The 15,988-nt window shown below is 46.2% G+C and overlaps 1 protein-coding gene across 2 annotated transcripts in view; it reads right to left on the reverse strand.

Moving 5' to 3' along the window:
* NEMP1 (nuclear envelope integral membrane protein 1) overlaps window positions 1–15,988 on the reverse strand; it is a 354,900-nt gene that overhangs the window by 321,377 nt on the left and 17,535 nt on the right. The window contains exon 2 of one of the 2 annotated variants that reach the window (XM_085600970.1): window positions 15,590–15,714. In XM_085600970.1, coding sequence (XP_085457096.1) covers window positions 15,590–15,714 — 125 coding nt within the window. The remainder of the gene's footprint in view (window positions 1–15,589; window positions 15,715–15,988) is intronic. The other variant, XM_085600971.1, reaches the window with a different exon arrangement.

Raw genomic sequence — 15,988 nt, forward strand, 5'->3', positions numbered from 1 at the left:
AGTGTGTGTACTAGAGTGTGTGTAGTAATGTATGTGTAGTAGAGAGTGTAGTAGAGTGTAGTAGAGTGTAGTAGAGTGTAGTAGAGTGTAGTAGAGTGTAGTAGAGTGTAGTAGAGTGTAGTAGAGTGTAGTAGAGTGTAGTAGAGTGTAGTAGAGAGTGTAGTAGAGAGTGTGTAGTAGAGTGGTGGAGAGTGAGTAGAAGAGTGAGTAGTAGAGGGTAGTTGAGAGCGAGTAGTATAGAGTAGTAGAGAGAGTAGTAGAGTAGTAAAGTGAGTAGCAGAGTGAGTAGCAGAGAGTGAGTAGCAAGAATGAGTGAGTAGCAGAGAGTGAGTAGCGTAGAGAGAGTAGTAGAGAGAGTAGTAGAGAGAGTAGTAGAGTAAGTAGTAGAGTAAGTAGTAGTGAATAGTAGAGAATAGTAGAGAGTGAGTAGCAGAGTAGTAGAGAGTGAGTAGCAGAGTAGTAGAGAGTGAGTAGTAGAGTGAGTAGTAGAGAGAGTAGTAGAGAGAGTAGTAGAGAGAGTAGTAGAGAGAGTAGTAGAGCGAGAGAGTACCTGAGAGATTAGTAGAGAGTAGTAGAGACTAGTAGAGTGACTAGTAGAGTAGTAGAGAGAGTAGTAGAGAGAGTAGTAGAGAGAGTAGGAGAGAGAGTAGTAGAGAGAGTAGTAGAGAGAGAGTTGTAGAGTGAGTAGCAGAGAGTAGTAGAGAGAGTAGCAGAGAGTGAGTAGTAGAGAGTGAGTAGCAAAGAGTAGTAGAGAGTAATAGAGAGTGAGTAGTAGAGAGCAAGTAGTAGAGAGCAAGTAGAAGAGAGCAAGTAGTAGAGCGTGTGTAGTAGAGCGTGTGTAGTAGAGCGTGTGTACTAGAGCGTGTGTACTAGAGCGTGTGTACTAGAGCGTGTGTACTAGAGCGTGTGTACTAGAGCGTGTGTACTAGAGCGTGTGTACTAGAGAGTGAGTAGTAGAGTAGTGGAGAGTGAGTAGTAGAGTGAGTAGTAGAGGGTAGTTGAGAGCGAATAGTAGAGAGTAGTAGAGAGAGTAGTAGAGAGAGTAGTAGAGAGAGTAGTAGAGAGAGTAGTAGAGAGAGTAGTAGAGAGAGTAGTAGAGTGAGTAGTAGAGTGAGTAGTAGAGTGAGTAGTAGAGAGTAGCAGAGAGTAGCAGAGAGTAGCAGAGAGTAGCAGAGAGTAGCAGAGCGGGTAGCAGAGCGGGTAGCAGAGCGGGTAGCAGAGCGGGTAGCAGAGCGGGTAGCAGAGAGTGAGTAGCAGAGAGTGAGTAGCAGAGAGTGAGTAGCAGAGAGTGAGTAGCAGAGAGTGAGTAGCAGAGAGTGAGTAGCAGAGAGTGAGTAGCAGAGAGTGAGTAGCAGAGAGTGAGTAGCAGAGAGTGAGTAGCAGAGAGTGAGTAGCTGAGAGTGAGTAGCAGAGTAGTAGAGAGAGAGTAGTAGAGAGAGAGTAGTAGAGTAGAGAGAGTAATAGATAGTGAGTAGTAGAGTGAGTAGTAGAGTAAGTAGTAGAGTAAGTAAAGAGAGTAGTAGAGAGAGTAGTAGAGAGAGTAGAGAGAATGTAGTAGAGTAGTAGAGAGTGAGTAGTAGAGAGTAGTAGAGAGTAGTAGTAGAGAGTAGTAGAGAGTAGTAGTAGAGAGTAGTAGAGAGTAGTAGTAGAGAGTAGCAGAGAGGTTAGTAGAGAGTAGTAGAGTAGTAGAGACTAGTAGAGTGACTAGTAGAGAGTAGTAGACAGTAGTAGAGAGAGAGTTGTAGAGTGAGTAGCAGAGAGTAGTATAGAGAGTAGCAGAGAGTGAGTAGCAGAGAGTGAGTAGCAGAGAGTGAGTAGCAGAGAGTGAGTAGCAGAGAGTGAGTAGCAGAGAGTGAGTAGCAGAGAGTGAGTAGCAGAGAGTAATAGAGAGTCAGTAGTAGAGAGCAAGTAGTAGAGAGCAAGTAGTAGAGAGCAAGTAGTAGAGTATGTACTAGTGTGTGTACTAGAGTATGTGTAGTAGTGTGTAGTAGAGAGTGTAGTAGAGAGCGTAGTTGAGAGTGTAGTAGAGAGAGTGTAGTAGAGAGAGCGTAGTAGAGAGAGCGTAGTAGAGAGAGTGTAGTAGAGAGAGTGTAGTAGAGAGAGTGTAGTAGAGAGAGTGTAGTAGAGAGAGTGTAGTAGAGAGAGTAGTAGAGAGAGTAGAGAGAATGTAGTAGAGTAGTAGAGAGTGAGTAGTAGAGTAGTAGAGAGTAGTAGTAGAGAGTAGTAGAGAGTAGTAGTAGAGAGTAGTAGAGAGTAGTAGTAGAGAGTAGCAGAGAGATTAGTAGAGAGTAGTAGAGTAGTAGAGACTAGTAGAGTGACTAGTAGAGAGTAGTAGACAGTAGTAGAGAGAGAGTTGTAGAGTGAGTAGCAGAGAGTAGTATAGAGAGTAGCAGAGAGTGAGTAGCAGAGAGTGAGTAGCAGAGAGTGAGTAGCAGAGAGTGAGTAGCAGAGAGTGAGTAGCAGAGAGTGAGTAGCAGAGAGTAATAGAGAGTCAGTAGTAGAGAGAAAGTAGTAGAGAGCAAGTAGTAGAGAGCAAGTAGTAGAGTGTGTACTAGTGTGTGTACTAGAGTATGTGTAGTAGTGTGTAGTAGAGAGCGTAGTAGAGAGAGTGTAGTAGAGAGCGTAGTAGAGAGAGTGTAGTAGAGAGCGTAGTAGAGAGAGTGTAGTAGAGAGAGTGTAGTAGAGAGAGTGTAGTAGAGAGAGTGTAGTAGAGAGAGTGTAGTAGAGAGAGTGTAGTAGAGAGAGTGTAGTAGAGAGAGTGTAGTAGAGAGAGTGTAGTAGAGAGAGTGTAGTAGAGTAGTGGAGAGTGAGTAGAAGAGTGAGTAGAAGAGTGAGTAGAAGAGTGAGTAGTAGAGGGTAGTTGAGAGCGAGTAGTATAGAGTAGTAGAGAGAGTAGCAGAGAGTGAGTAGCAGAGAGTGAGTAGCAGAGAGTGAGTAGCAGAGAGTGAGTAGTAGAGAGAGTAGTAGAAGAGAGTAGTAGTAGAGAGTAGTAGAGAGAGTAGCAGAGAGAGTAGCAGAGAGAGTAGCAGAGAGAGTAGCAGAGAGAGTAGCAGAGAGAGTAGCAGAGAGAGTAGCAGAGAGAGTAGCAGAGAGAGTAGCAGAGAGAGTAGCAGAGAGAGTAGTAGTGAATAGTAGAGAATAGTAGAGAGTGAGTAGCAGAGTAGTAGAGAGTGAGTAGTAGAGTGAGTAGTAGAGAGTGAATAGTAGAGAGAGTAGTAGAGAGAGAGTAGTAGAGAGAGTAGTAGTAGAGAGAGAGTAGCAGAGAGATTAGTAGAGAGTAGTAGAGACTAGTAGAGTCACTAGTAGAGTAGTAGAGAGAGAGTTGTAGAGTGAGTAAGAGAGAGTAGCAGAGAGTGAGTAAGAGAGAGTAGCAGAGAGTGAGTAAGAGAGAGTAGCAGAGAGTGAGTAAGAGAGAGTAGCAGAGAGTGAGTAGTAGAGAGTGAGTAGCAAAGAGTAGTAGAGAGTAATAGAGAGTGAGTAGCAAAGAGTAGTAGAGAGTAATAGAGAGCGAGTAGTAGAGAGCGAGTAGTAGAGAGTGTGTAGTAGAGAGTGTGTAGTAGAGAGTGTGTAGTAGAGAGTGTGTAGTAGAGAGCGTGTAGTAGAGAGCGTGTAGTAGAGAGCGTGTAGTAGAGAGCGTGTAGTAGAGAGCGTGTAGTAGAGTAGTGGAGAGTGAGTAGTAGAGAGTGAATAGTAGAGAGAGTAGTAGAGAGAGTAGTAGTAGAGAGAGAGTAGCAGAGAGTAGCAGAGAGATTAGTAGAGAGTAGTAGAGACTAGTAGAGTGACTAGTAGAGAGTAATAGAGAGTTGTAGAGAGAGAGTTGTAGAGTGAGTAGCAGAGTAGTAGAGAGAGTAGCAGAGAGTGAGTAGTAGAGAGTGAGTAGCAAAGAGTAGTAGAGAGTAATAGAGAGCGAGTAGTAGAGAGCAAGTAGTAGAGAGCAAGTAGTAGAGAGCAAGTAGTAGAGAGTGTGTAGTAGAGTAGTGGAGAGTGAGTAGTAGAGTGAGTAGTAGAGGGTAGTTGAGAGCGAATAGTAGAGAGTAGTAGAGTGAGTAGTAGAGTGAGTAGAGTAGTAGTGAGTAGCAGAGTGAGTAGCAGAGAGTGAGTAGCAGAGCGAGTAGCAGAGCGAGTAGCAGAGCGAGTAGCAGAGCGAGTAGCAGAGAGAGTAGCAGAGAGAGTAGCAGAGAGAGTAGCAGAGAGAGTAGCAGAGAGAGTAGCAGAGAGAGTAGCAGAGAGAGTAGCAGAGAGAGTAGCAGAGAGAGTAGCAGAGAGAGTAGCAGAGAGAGTGTTGTAGAGAGAGTGTTGTAGAGAGAGAGTTGTAGAGAGAGAGTTGTAGAGAGAGAGTTGTAGAGAGAGAGTTGTAGAGAGAGAGTTGTAGAGAGAGAGTTGTAGAGAGAGTTGTAGAGAGAGTAGCAGAGAGTAGTAGAGAGAGTAGCAGAGAGTGAGTAGTAGAGAGTGAGTAGTAGAGAGCGAGTAGTAGAGAGCAAGTAGAAGAGAGCAAGTAGTAGAGAGCAAGTAGTAGAGAGCAAGTAGTAAAGCGTGTGTAGTAGAGTGTGTACTAGAGTGTGTGTACTAGAGTGTGTGTACTAGAGTGTGTAATCTACCTGTTGGAGCCGGCCTCGTGGCGTGGTCCTGTTCCCCCTCGCTAAGCCACACGAGGTCCCATGCACCTCGGGGCTCCTCCATCTTGGATTATACGTCACTCCACGTGACCACCTACGTGACCCTGCTCTACCCGACCTCGGTCCCAGCGAGGCCCGACATCGAGGCGCCAACCCCTGGCCCGGGGATACCACGTGAGCCCTTCCCACTCACGGCGGAGGGCAGTATCGATGGGACCCCCAACCGTCCTTCCACACCTAGGTGCGATCGCCCCACAGCTCTCTGGGGCCTGGCGCCTCTCCTGCTGGGCGTCTGGCCGCGCCCTACCCGGCCTCTCCGCCCTCCTGGGCACAAGGGTCCGGACATCAAAGGGCTCCAGACCTATATCTGGGGCGACCCGGCAACAAGGCGACAGTTGTATCCCGGAGTCAAGAGCCCTGCTGATCGGATCGCGGCTGACCCTACGGAGAAAGACTCTTCCTGAAACTACACTCTGAGCCCTGCTGACGACGTCGCGGCTCCATCGTGCTTACAAGACCTTCACGAACCTTTGGGGCCCTGCTGACGCTGTCGCGGCCCGACCTTGCTGAAACGTACCATCAGAGCCCAGCTGACCTCGTCGCGGCTCGACCGAAGCGGACCTACCACCGGAGCCCAGCTGACTGTGTCGCGGCTCGACCCTAGCGGAACTACCACCCGAGCCCTGCTGACGCCGTCGCGGCTCTCCACGACCGAGCCGCTCTGAGACCAGCACCCAAGGTCTGGCGCAGAGCCTTCCCGTACCTTGCCGGTACTAAGACTGTCCCGCTACCCTATCCCTCCATAGACATTGAGACTCTTATTGGACCACTCGATCCCACTGTAAATATTGAACGTGCTCCTTTTTATATAAAGAACCAAGATAAGCAACTGATACGGAATCCTGTGTGGTGGTGTTACTGGGCCTAGTACGATCATAGGAGAAGGACCTCTCCTAGGAGGCTTCTCAGCGGCGCTCGGCTATAACTTTGCGGTAGGAAGGTGCCCCGGAGTAGTCCCCCCGACTCCCCGCTGGTCCTCCCTCCAACAGTAGTAGAGAGAGTAGCAGTAAGTAGTAGAGTAGTAGAGTGAGTAGTAGTGAGTAGTAGAGAGTAGTAGAGAGCGAGTAGTAGATTGAGTAGTAGAGAGAGTAATTGAGTGGTAGAGAGAGTGGTAGAGAATAGTAGAGAGTGAGTATTAGAGAGTAGTAGAGTGAGTAGTAGAGTGAGTAGTAGAGTGAGTAGTAGAGTGAGTAGTAGAGTGAGTAGTGGAGTGAGTAGTGGAGTGAGTAGTGGAGTGAGTAGTGGAGTGAGTAGTGGAGTGAGTAGTGGAGTGAGTAGTGGAGTGAGTAGTGGAGTGGTGAGTAGTGGAGAGAGAGAGTAGTAGAGAGAGAGAGTAGTAGAGAGAGAGAGTAGTAGAGAGAGAGTAGTAGTAGTAGAGAGAGTAGTAGTAGAGAGAATAGTAGAGAGTAGTAGAGTGAGTAGTAGAGTGAGTAGCAGAGAGTGAGTAGCAGAGAGTGAGTAGCAGAGAGTGAGTAGCAGAGAGTGAGTAGCAGAGAGTGAGTAGCAGAGAGTGAGTAGCAGAGAGTGAGTAGCAGAGAGTGAGTAGCAGAGAGTGAGTAGCAGAGTAGTAGAGAGTGAGGAGAGTAGTAGAAAGTGAGGAGAGTAGTAGAGAGTAGTGCAAAGTAGTAGAGATTGAGTAGTAGAGTGAGCAGTAGAGTGAGCAGTAGAGAGTGAGTAGTAGAGAGTGAGTACTAGAGAGTGAGTACTAGAGAGTGAGTACTAGAGAGTGAGTACTAGAGAGTGAGTAGTCGAGACTGAGTAGTCGAGAGTGAGTAGTCGAGAGTGAGTAGTCGAGAGTGAGTAGTCGAGAGTGAGGAGAGTAGTGAGGAGAGTAGTAGAGAGAGAGTAGTAGAGAGAGAGTAGTAGAGAGAGAGTAGAAGAGAGAGAGTAGTAGAGAGAGAGTAGAAGAGAGAGAGTAGAAGAGAGAGAGTAGTAGAGTGAGTAGTAGAGAGAGAGTAGTAGAGTGAGTATTAGAGAGTAGTAGAGTGAGTAGTGGAGTGAGCAGTGGAGGGAGTGAGCAGTGGAGAGAGTGAGTAGTAGAGAGTGAGTAGTAGAGAGTAGTAGAGAGTAGTAGAGAGTGAGTAGTAGAGAGTGAGTAGTAGAGAGAGAAGTAGTAGAGAGAAGTAGTAGAGAGAGTGAGTAGTAGAGAGTGAGGAGAGTAGTAGAGAGTGAGGAGAGTAGTAGAGAGTGAGGAGAGTAGTAGAGAGTGAGGAGAGTAGTAGAGAGTGAGGAGAGTAGTAGAGAGTGAGGAGAGTAGTAGAGAGTGAGGAGAGTAGTAGAGAGTGAGGAGAGTAGTAGAGAGTGAGGAGAGTAGTAGAGAGTGAGGAGAGTAGTAGAGAGTGAGGAGAGTAGTAGAGAGTGAGGAGAGTAGTAGAGAGTGAGGAGAGTAGTAGAGTGAGTAGTAGAGTGAGTAGTAGAGTGAGTAGTAGAGTGAGTAGTAGAGTGAGTAGTAGAGTGAGTAGTAGAGTGAGTAGTAGAGTGAGTAGTAGAGTGAGTAGTAGAGTGAATGGTAGAGTGAATGGTAGAGTGAATGGTAGAGTGAATGGTAGAGTGAATGGTAGAGTGAATGGTAGAGTGAATGGTAGAGTGAATGGTAGAGTGAATGGTAGAGTGAATGGTAGAGTGAATGGTAGAGTGAATGGTAGAGAGTGAGTGGTAGAGAGTGAGCAGTAGAGTGAGCAGTAGAGTGGGCAGTAGAGTGGGCAGTAGAGAGTGGGCAGTAGAGAGTGGGCAGTAGAGAGTGGGCAGTAGAGAGTGGGCAGTAGAGAGTGGGCAGTAGAGAGTGGGCAGTAGAGAGTGGGCAGTAGAGAGTGGGCAGTAGAGAGTGGGTAGTAGAGAGTGGGTAGTAGAGAGTGGGTAGTAGAGAGTGGGTAGTAGAGAGTGGGTAGTAGAGAGTGGGTAGTAGAGAGTGGGTAGTAGAGAGGGAGTAGTAGAGAGGGAGTAGTAGAGAGGGAGTAGTAGAGAGGGAGTAGTAGAGAGGGAGTAGTAGAGAGGGAGTAGTAGAGAGGGAGTAGTAGAGAGGGAGTAGTAGAGAGGGAGTAGTAGAGAGGGAGTAGTAGAGAGGGAGTAGTAGAGAGGGAGTAGTAGAGAGGGAGTAGTAGAGAGTGAAGAGAGTAGTGAGGAGAGTAGTAGAGAGAGTAGTAGAGAGTGAGTAGTAGAGTCAGTAGTAGAGAGAGAGTAGTAGAGAAAGAGTAGTAGAGAGAGTAGTAGAGAGAGTAGTAGAGATTGAGTAGTAGAGAGAGTAATTGAGTGGTAGAGAGTAGAGTAATAGAGAGAGTAGTAGAGAATAGTAGAGAGCGAGTAGTGGAGTGAGTAGTGGAGTGAGCAGTGGAGTGAGTAGTGGAGTGAGCAGTGGAGTGAGCAGTGGAGTGAGCAGTGGAGTGGTGAGTAGTGGAGAGAGAGAGTAGTAGAGAGAGAGTAGTAGTAGTAGAGAGTGAGTAGTAGAGAGTGAGTAGTAGAGTGAGTAGTAGAGAGTGAGTAGTAGAGAGTAGTAGAGAGTGAGTAGTAAAGAGTAGTAGAGTGAGTAGTAGAGAGTGAGTAGCAGAGTGAGTAGCAGAGAGTGAGTAGCAGAGAGTGAGTAGCAGAGAGTGAGTAGCAGAGTAGTAGAGAGTGAGGAGAGTAGTAGGGAGTGAGGAGAGTAGTAGAGAGTAGTACAAAGTAGTAGAGATTGAGTAGTAGAGTGAGCAGTAGAGTGAGTAGTAGAGAGTGAGTACTAGAGACCGAGTAGTAGAGAGTGAGTACTAGCGACTGAGTAGTAGAGTGAGTACTAGAGAGTGAGTAGTAGAGAGTGAATAGTAGAGAGTGAGTACTAGAGAGTGAGTAGTAGAGAGTGAATAGTAGAGAGTGAGTAGTAGAGAGTGAGGAGAGTAGTAGAGTGAGCAGTAGAGAGTGAGTAGTAGAGTGAGTAGTAGAGTGAGTAGTAGAGTGAGTAGTAGAGTGAGTAGTAGAGTGAGTAGTAGAGTGAGTAGTAGAGTGAGCAGTAGAGTGAGTAGTAGAGAGTGAGTACTAGAGACCGAGTAGTAGAGAGTGAGTACTAGAGACTGAGTAGTAGAGTGAGTACTAGAGAGTGAGTAGTAGAGAGTGAATAGTAGAGAGTGAGTAGTAGAGAGTGAGGAGAGTAGTAGAGTGAGCAGTAGAGAGTGAGTAGTAGAGTGAGTAGTAGAGTGAGTAGTAGAGTGAGTAGTAGAGTGAGTAGTAGAGTGAGTAGTAGAGAGAGAGTAGTAGAGAGTGAGTAGTAGAGAGAGAGTAGTAGAGAGTGAGTAGTAGAGTGAGTAGTAGAGAGTGAGTAGTAGAGAGTGAGTAGTAGAGAGTGAGTAGAGTAGTAGAGAGTGAGGAGAATAGTAGAGAGTAGTAGAGAGAAGTAGAGATTGAGTAGTAGAGTGAGCAGTAGAGTAGTAGAGTGAGTAGTAGAGTCAGTAGTAGAGAGAGAGTAGTAGAGAAAGAGTAGTAGAGAAAGAGTAGTAGAGAGTGAGTAGTAGAGAAAGAGTAGTAGAGAAAGAGTAGTAGAGAGTGAGTAGTAGAGAGTGAGTAGTAGAGAGTGAGTAGTAGAGTGAGTAGTAGAGAGTAGTAGAGAGTGAGGAGAGTAGTAGAGAGTGAGGAGAGTAGTAGAGAGTGAGGAGAGTAGTAGAGAGTGAGGAGAGTAGTAGAGAGTGAGGAGAGTAGTAGAGAGTGAGGAGAGTAGTAGAGAGTGAGGAGAGTAGTAGAGAGTGAGGAGAGTAGTAGAGAGAAGTAGAGATTGAGTAGTAGAGTGAGCAGTAGAGTAGTAGAGTGAGTGGTAGAGAGTGAGTGGTAGAGAGTGAGTGGTAGAGAGTGAGTGGTAGAGAGTGAGTGGTAGAGAGTGAGTGGTAGAGAGTGAGTGGTAGAGAGTGAGTGGTAGAGAGTGAGTGGTAGAGAGTGAGCAGTAGAGAGTGTAGTAGAGAGTGTAGTAGAGAGTGTAGTAGAGAGTAGTAGAGCGTGAGTAGTAGAGAGCGAGTAGTAGAGAGTGAGTAGTAGAGAGTGAGGAGAGTAGTAGAGAGTGAGGAGAGTAGTGAGGAGAGTAGTAGAGAGAGTAGAGAGTGAGTAGTAGAGAGAGTAGAGAGTGAGTAGTAGAGAGTAGTAGAGTGAGTAGTAGAGTGAGTAGTAGAGTGAGTAGTAGAGTGAGTAGTAGAGAGTGAGTAGTAGAGAGTGAGTAGTAGAGAGTGAGTAGTAGAGAGTGAGGAGAGTAGTAGAGAGTGAGGAGAGTAGTAGAGAGTGAGGAGAGTAGTAGAGAGTGAGGAGAGTAGTAGAGAGTGAGGAGAGTAGTAGAGAGTGAGGAGAGTAGTGAGGAGAGTAGTAGAGAGAGTAGAGAGTGAGTAGTAGAGAGTAGTAGAGTGAGTAGTAGAGTGAGTAGTAGAGTGAGTAGTAGAGTGAGTAGTAGAGTGAGTAGTAGAGAGTAAGTAGTAGAGAGTAAGTAGTAGAGAGTAAGTAGTAGAGTGAGTAGTAGAGAGTGAGTAGTAGAGTGAGTAGTAGAGTGAGTAGTAGAGAGTGAGTAGTAGAGAGTGAGTAGTAGAGAGTGAGGAGAGTAGTAGAGAGTGAGGAGAGTAGTAGAGAGTAGTAGAGAGAAGTAGAGATTGAGTAGTAGAGTGAGCAGTAGAGTAGTAGAGTAAGTAGTAGAAAGTGAGTAGTAGATTGAGTAGTAGAGAGTGAGTGGTAGAGAGTGGGTGGTAGAGAGTGAGTGGTAGAGATTGAGTGGTAGAGAGTGAGTGGTAGAGAGTGAGTGGTAGAAAGTGAGCAGTAGAGTGAGCAGTAGAGAGTGTAGTAGAGAGTAGTAGAGGGTGAGTAGTAGAGGGTGAGTAGTAGAGGGTGAGTAGTAGAGGGTGAGTAGTAGAGGGTGAGTAGTAGAGAGTGAGGAGAGTAGTAGAGAGTGAGGAGAGTAGTGAGGAGAGTAGTAGAGAGTGAGTAGTAGAGAGTAGTAGAGTGAGTAGTAGAGAGTAAGTAGTAGAGAGTAAGTAGTAGAGAGAGAGAATTAGTAGAGTGAGTAGTAGTACAGCGAGTAGTAGAGAGAGTAGTAGAGAGCTTGTGCTGAGACCTGCAGATGTCTGAATATCTGCCAAATCTTTAACTGTAAGTGTTGGCATCCAACTTGGGACTCTGCTTCAGCCGATTCCCACCCCAAAAAATAATGCAGAAAAAAAAGTGCATCTCGTACGCTTGTTTTAATTGTAGCCCCTGGGTGGGCCAGGCTCGGAGGCATGCAGGCTTTAATTTAAAATGGAGGGGGCGCACAAAGCCTTCCTCCAATGACTTAAAAATGCCCTGGGGACCAACACCTCCCTGGGGCTAATTTTAATAATAGGTGGGGAGGCAGCGCGGACCCCCCCCCCCCCCCCCCAACGCTCCTGCCAGGGACCACCACATTAAAATGATCTCTCCCCCACCCTCCCGACCACCACCTCCTGGAGCGAAAAAAAAAGAGGTCATATACAGCCCCGGAGACCACCACCCCCAGGGCTGGCTCCAGCTATGTCCCGGATACCCACGTCCGGGACATAGCTGTTTGCTATTGCTTGGCGGGAGCCGACAGCTCCCACCAAGCAAAAGCAAACACTCAGGTTTCAGCAAACGGGAGCTGCCAAAGTGCTTCCGACCGCTGGAAGCGGAGGTTTCATATCTTTGTGCCTGCCCGTAGACATGCAAGCATGAAAAGAGATTAACCTATTGGTCCTACATGCAGGGAGCTGTATTTCCAGGAGCTCCCTGCATGCAGCAGCAATGCCAGCTCCCGCTGAAAGCAGGAGGCCGGCTGGGACTGCGGGGCTATGAGATTCCCCTGCGCTCCAGATCCTGCACACTGGGTGTCCTGGGCAGGTCCACGGCACCCAGTGATACATGACCGGGCCCCAGGGGACAGGGTCCCCTTGGCGGAAATCGGCCGGGGGGGGGGTGTCTTTGTGAGTGTGGTAGTGGTGTTGTGGGTGTGTGAGTGGCTGCATGGGTGGTGAGTGGCTGCATGGGTGTGCAAGTAGATTTGTGGGTCTGTGAGTGGGTGTGTGAGGGACTGTGTGGGTCTGCGAGGGGCTGTGCTTGCCCGACTGACTTTTTTTAATTGGGGTCTGGATCCACCTCGGATTCACATGGGTGCCCACCCTGGAGCACCACGAATCCTCGCGCATGCGATAAAGGTTTCACCACAATCCCTCACGGACCAATCAGTTGCATGTGGTCAATATACCTCTATCCTGACCCCTTATAACTATCTTATTCCTACTTTATCCCCCACTCCTCCAGGGATCAGTGTCCCGATTCGCAAAATGGTGGCTGCACGTTTTCGCTCTGGTTGCAGTCAGCCAACGCAGCACTGCTGTTGGTGCATGGATCCGGGAACCCACCACAGTGGATCCGAGTCTCTAGATATACACTAGTCTCTTTTCTTCAGTAATACCAAAACTACTTTAAAAAAAAAATGTACAAAAAGCACTCTTTCTGGACCAAGATCCAGCTTTCTGCCAAATTTGAGGCATTTCAGTTTAGTGATTCAGGTTGTAGTTGTGTCTAAAATCACTATGGGAAATTGCACGAGGAAAATGCATTTTGGGACACCCCCACCCCTTTTTCTCAGCCCCCGCTTGACGATTAACTGAACTTTTCAGACAGCAGCTGAAATGACTAGCTCACTAAATTTGAACCTTTCGTGAAGATTCGTCAAACTGCACCAAAGTTACTAGCAAAACAAAAAATGCTTTTTCTATGGAAACTAGGTCCTAACTATACCTACTGCCAACAACCAGGAGACAGACAGACATTACAATTCCATTAAAATCAAAACATCTTAGCTGATGCCAGATCTAAAGAGTTGGGAGCTAGGCAAAACCCAGTGCTCTCCCATCCTGGGACATACTTCATGATCTGTGGCATCCTCACATCCTGTGCTCTGTGACGGGATTAGATCAGCGCAACAAGAAAAAGCAACATGCACCATTAGAGACTCTGCTGCTGCTCCAACAGGATTTACTAAACAAGCATTTACAATGCAACGGTCTCGGCATTGTTAAAGTTAGAGCTATTGGCATTGCTCATGACAATATTTTTGTTTATGTTTTTGTTTTTAAAACATGTAGAGAAACGGCATTGTTATTTACAATGTCAATAGCTTAATCAGTGTGTGTGTAGGTGGCTCTGTGTGTGTGTGTGCAAATGCAATAGGTCTCGCATTTGAGAGTGATTAAGCTATTGACATTGTAAATAACAATGCAGTTTCTTTAAATGTTTTATAAACAAAAATAATGTCATGAGCAATGCCAATAGCTGTAACTTTACCAATGCCGAGACCATTGCATTGTAAATGCTTGTTCTGCTCGGGTATTGGATTGCAGCGTGTGTGGCGAAGCGCCAAAGAAAGTGCTTCTGTCTCGACTTCAACCACTCCGCCCTGCGAGTTTTAACTGCAGTTTATTTCTGTGATTGGAGAAGCCGCGCCCAGGGTCTGAGTTAAAATAAACATCACCCTTTCACTTATCTATATTTTAATTTGTTAAAGAGCAGCGACCATGCACGGTTTGCGTACTCCTCAAAATTTCCGGTCTCCTTCCCATGATCAAAATAAAATACGGGGAAACTGTGCTGTTTATCATTGCAGAACGTTTTGATCAACAATACGTTTATGTATCCAGCTAAATCGACTGTGGCGCATGGCCATTGAAATGCAGTTTTGCCTCGTAGTGTTTCCGGATAATTATGGATTTGCCACATAATCCTTCATATGTTACATAAGCTGCAGATTTTTAACAAAAACGTTTGCTTTTAGCTCAAACGGATCAAAAGTTACAAAAAACGCGCTGATACATGTTGCGAAGTGGAAGGTACTTCACAAAGGTTGGCTGATCACTTGTTAGTTACATATTGATGTGTTTGGGTGTTATATTGGTACTTGTGAGGTGAAACCTTTGTCGATTAAAATTAACAAAATTAAGTAATGCTATTAGAAAATGTGCCTCCTTACGCCACATAATTTGCCTTTTCTTGCCGCATCATAAAGTCGATGTGCTGCATAATTTGGTCCCACGCTGCCACATTTGTCCAGTGGCCCTGACGGGAGGCTCTACTAATCGGTAGCCATGCGAAGAGCGCTCCTGGCTACCAACACTTTACAGTTTGCTGAAGCGTGAATGCGGTGATTTGAACCCAAACCTACCGGCTTCGATCTCTGAAGCTGAATCACTTTATAGGATGTACTGCAGCACAGACTCGTGAGTGGAAGACTGTGCGTAGTTACAAGTTGTATCTTTTATACCAAAATCGTGTAAAAGCGTAATTCATAAAATGACTACGTAAACAAGAAAGTGGGCGGCCCAGGCAGCAGCCGTAGCCTCTTGCTGGAATTGTTGCCTGGAGCTGGAGAAGAGTGTCGAGGGCTGGACAATGCTGCTGTTGTGCGTGCTTCCAGTTGCAGAGACACGCTTTCTGTTACACCACGAGCCCCGCAGCCCGGGGCAGCAGAACGGAAGAGAGTGTCATCTTTGATAATAAATGCCCCGCCCTAATTGCTAACACAGTATCTGCGAATCACAAGATTGCCCCGATGCACTGTGATCTGCGGCAGGGTGGACGGCTGGCGCTGGGCTGGTCTGTCAGACTGTGGGCGCGGTGCTGTCCTGGGCATAGAGTCATTCGACAGACAAGGGAGCAGACAAGGACACAGGGGAACGGTGGCATGCTCAAGTTCTTAAACATGACGCGTAATAAGCCGTCCAAGGAGCGGGTAAGTATCGAATAAACAACTTCTTGCTTCGCAAGCAAAACCTTTGTCCGTCCATTCAATGGATGGAGATTTCAGAACTGGTTGCTTGGCCCAATGAGCGAATAGTTGGATGGATAGGGAGGGGTGGTTGAATGAGTTCAAGTTTGGTTGCAAATGAATTCAGACTTCTAGCTAAGTGGAGCACGTGGTCTCGGAGCACTCGGAAATGGTGAGTGCTCAGGTTTTTATTTCAGCTCCATTACAACAACACCAACCCAAAATACACCAATGCTAATGAAACGTGCATATCCTGAAACACAAAGAATTATACTTTGACCCAAACCGGGAGAAAGAGATACAAATGTAGAGGCTAAAGGGGTGGGGTAAAGTTGCACCATTCGTGCTGGAATTGTCATTTTATACACACACTGTGCTGTGTCTATACTGGGAAAAATCAGGAACAAGGTGTTAGCTTGGAACGCGGTATTGTTTTAAGCGCCGCTATGCAGGGGCCGGCGAAGGGCAATAAAATACAAGAACACGGGCTCAACTAGACCCAAACTCCGAAGCCAATTAAGCTGATTTCTGCAGCCCCCGGGCCAGAGTAAGCCTGGATGTGGTCAGATGGAGCTGGTAGGAGACACCACCGCCTTTCTCCGAGGCAGAGCAGAAATGCCTCGGAGAAACGCAGTGGCGTTTTCGGATTCGGGGGCGTGTTTTGCTTTTATCTCCTCTTGCCATTGGCTGGAGGAGATAATTAGACTTCTTGAAAAAAACATGCCCCCCAATCCGAAAAGGACGGGGCCTGATCGGAATGACGGACCTCTTCTCCAATAACTGGCCAGCATTCAAGAGGCCAGCCAATGGAGAACAGGGGAGAAGAGGGGCGGGTTCAAGCCCCTCTTCTCCAAGTCATTAAATCTCGGATCAAGACTGCGCAAGCGCAGCCTTCGAGCCGAGACCTAAAAAGCGATAGTGGCTCCCAAAAGAGCCCAAAATTGACAGTTTATCCAAAAGAAGAGTAGTTTCCAATTAATCCAAATCTAATTTAGACTTTACATGCAATGTTATTAAAGAAGAAACAAGAGTCAAAATTCCTCTAAAAATGTTTTCTGGTGATTATTTGTATCCCTTGGATTCCTTCATGGTATAACATCTATGGTAAAGTTCATACTGTTTAGAGAACAACAAAGTGAACTTTCACTCACATCTACCTTACCTGCATCTTGGTCCATATGTCATTCCACTTTGGTAGAAACGTCTTCTTGTAACAAAAACATTCCGATTCATTCCTACTATACATTCGGCCTTCACGCAACTGTATCACTGCATGCTGACTTTCTACTTTGAAATAAAAATATAAGAATGGATTAGATATAAACTTATAATCATTTCCTCTAATGCAATCATCAATTCACTATACATTTGTATAACACTTGTAAGAGGTGCAACTTTGAATTTTTTACTTTTTTGTTCACTCTAACTTCAGAATGTTATTACTTGGGCCCCTAGAAGCAAACGTTATATATCTTGGTGTAAAAGAAAACAAATGCCACCAGAGAACTCCAGCAATGGTATGCAAGGTTATGTTACGTAAATTTCAATAGTGCTTTAAGCA

The sequence above is a fragment of the Triturus cristatus genome, chromosome 4_2 (genome assembly GCF_964204655.1).
Source record: "Triturus cristatus chromosome 4_2, aTriCri1.1, whole genome shotgun sequence".
NCBI classification, from domain to species: domain Eukaryota; kingdom Metazoa; phylum Chordata; class Amphibia; order Caudata; family Salamandridae; genus Triturus; species Triturus cristatus.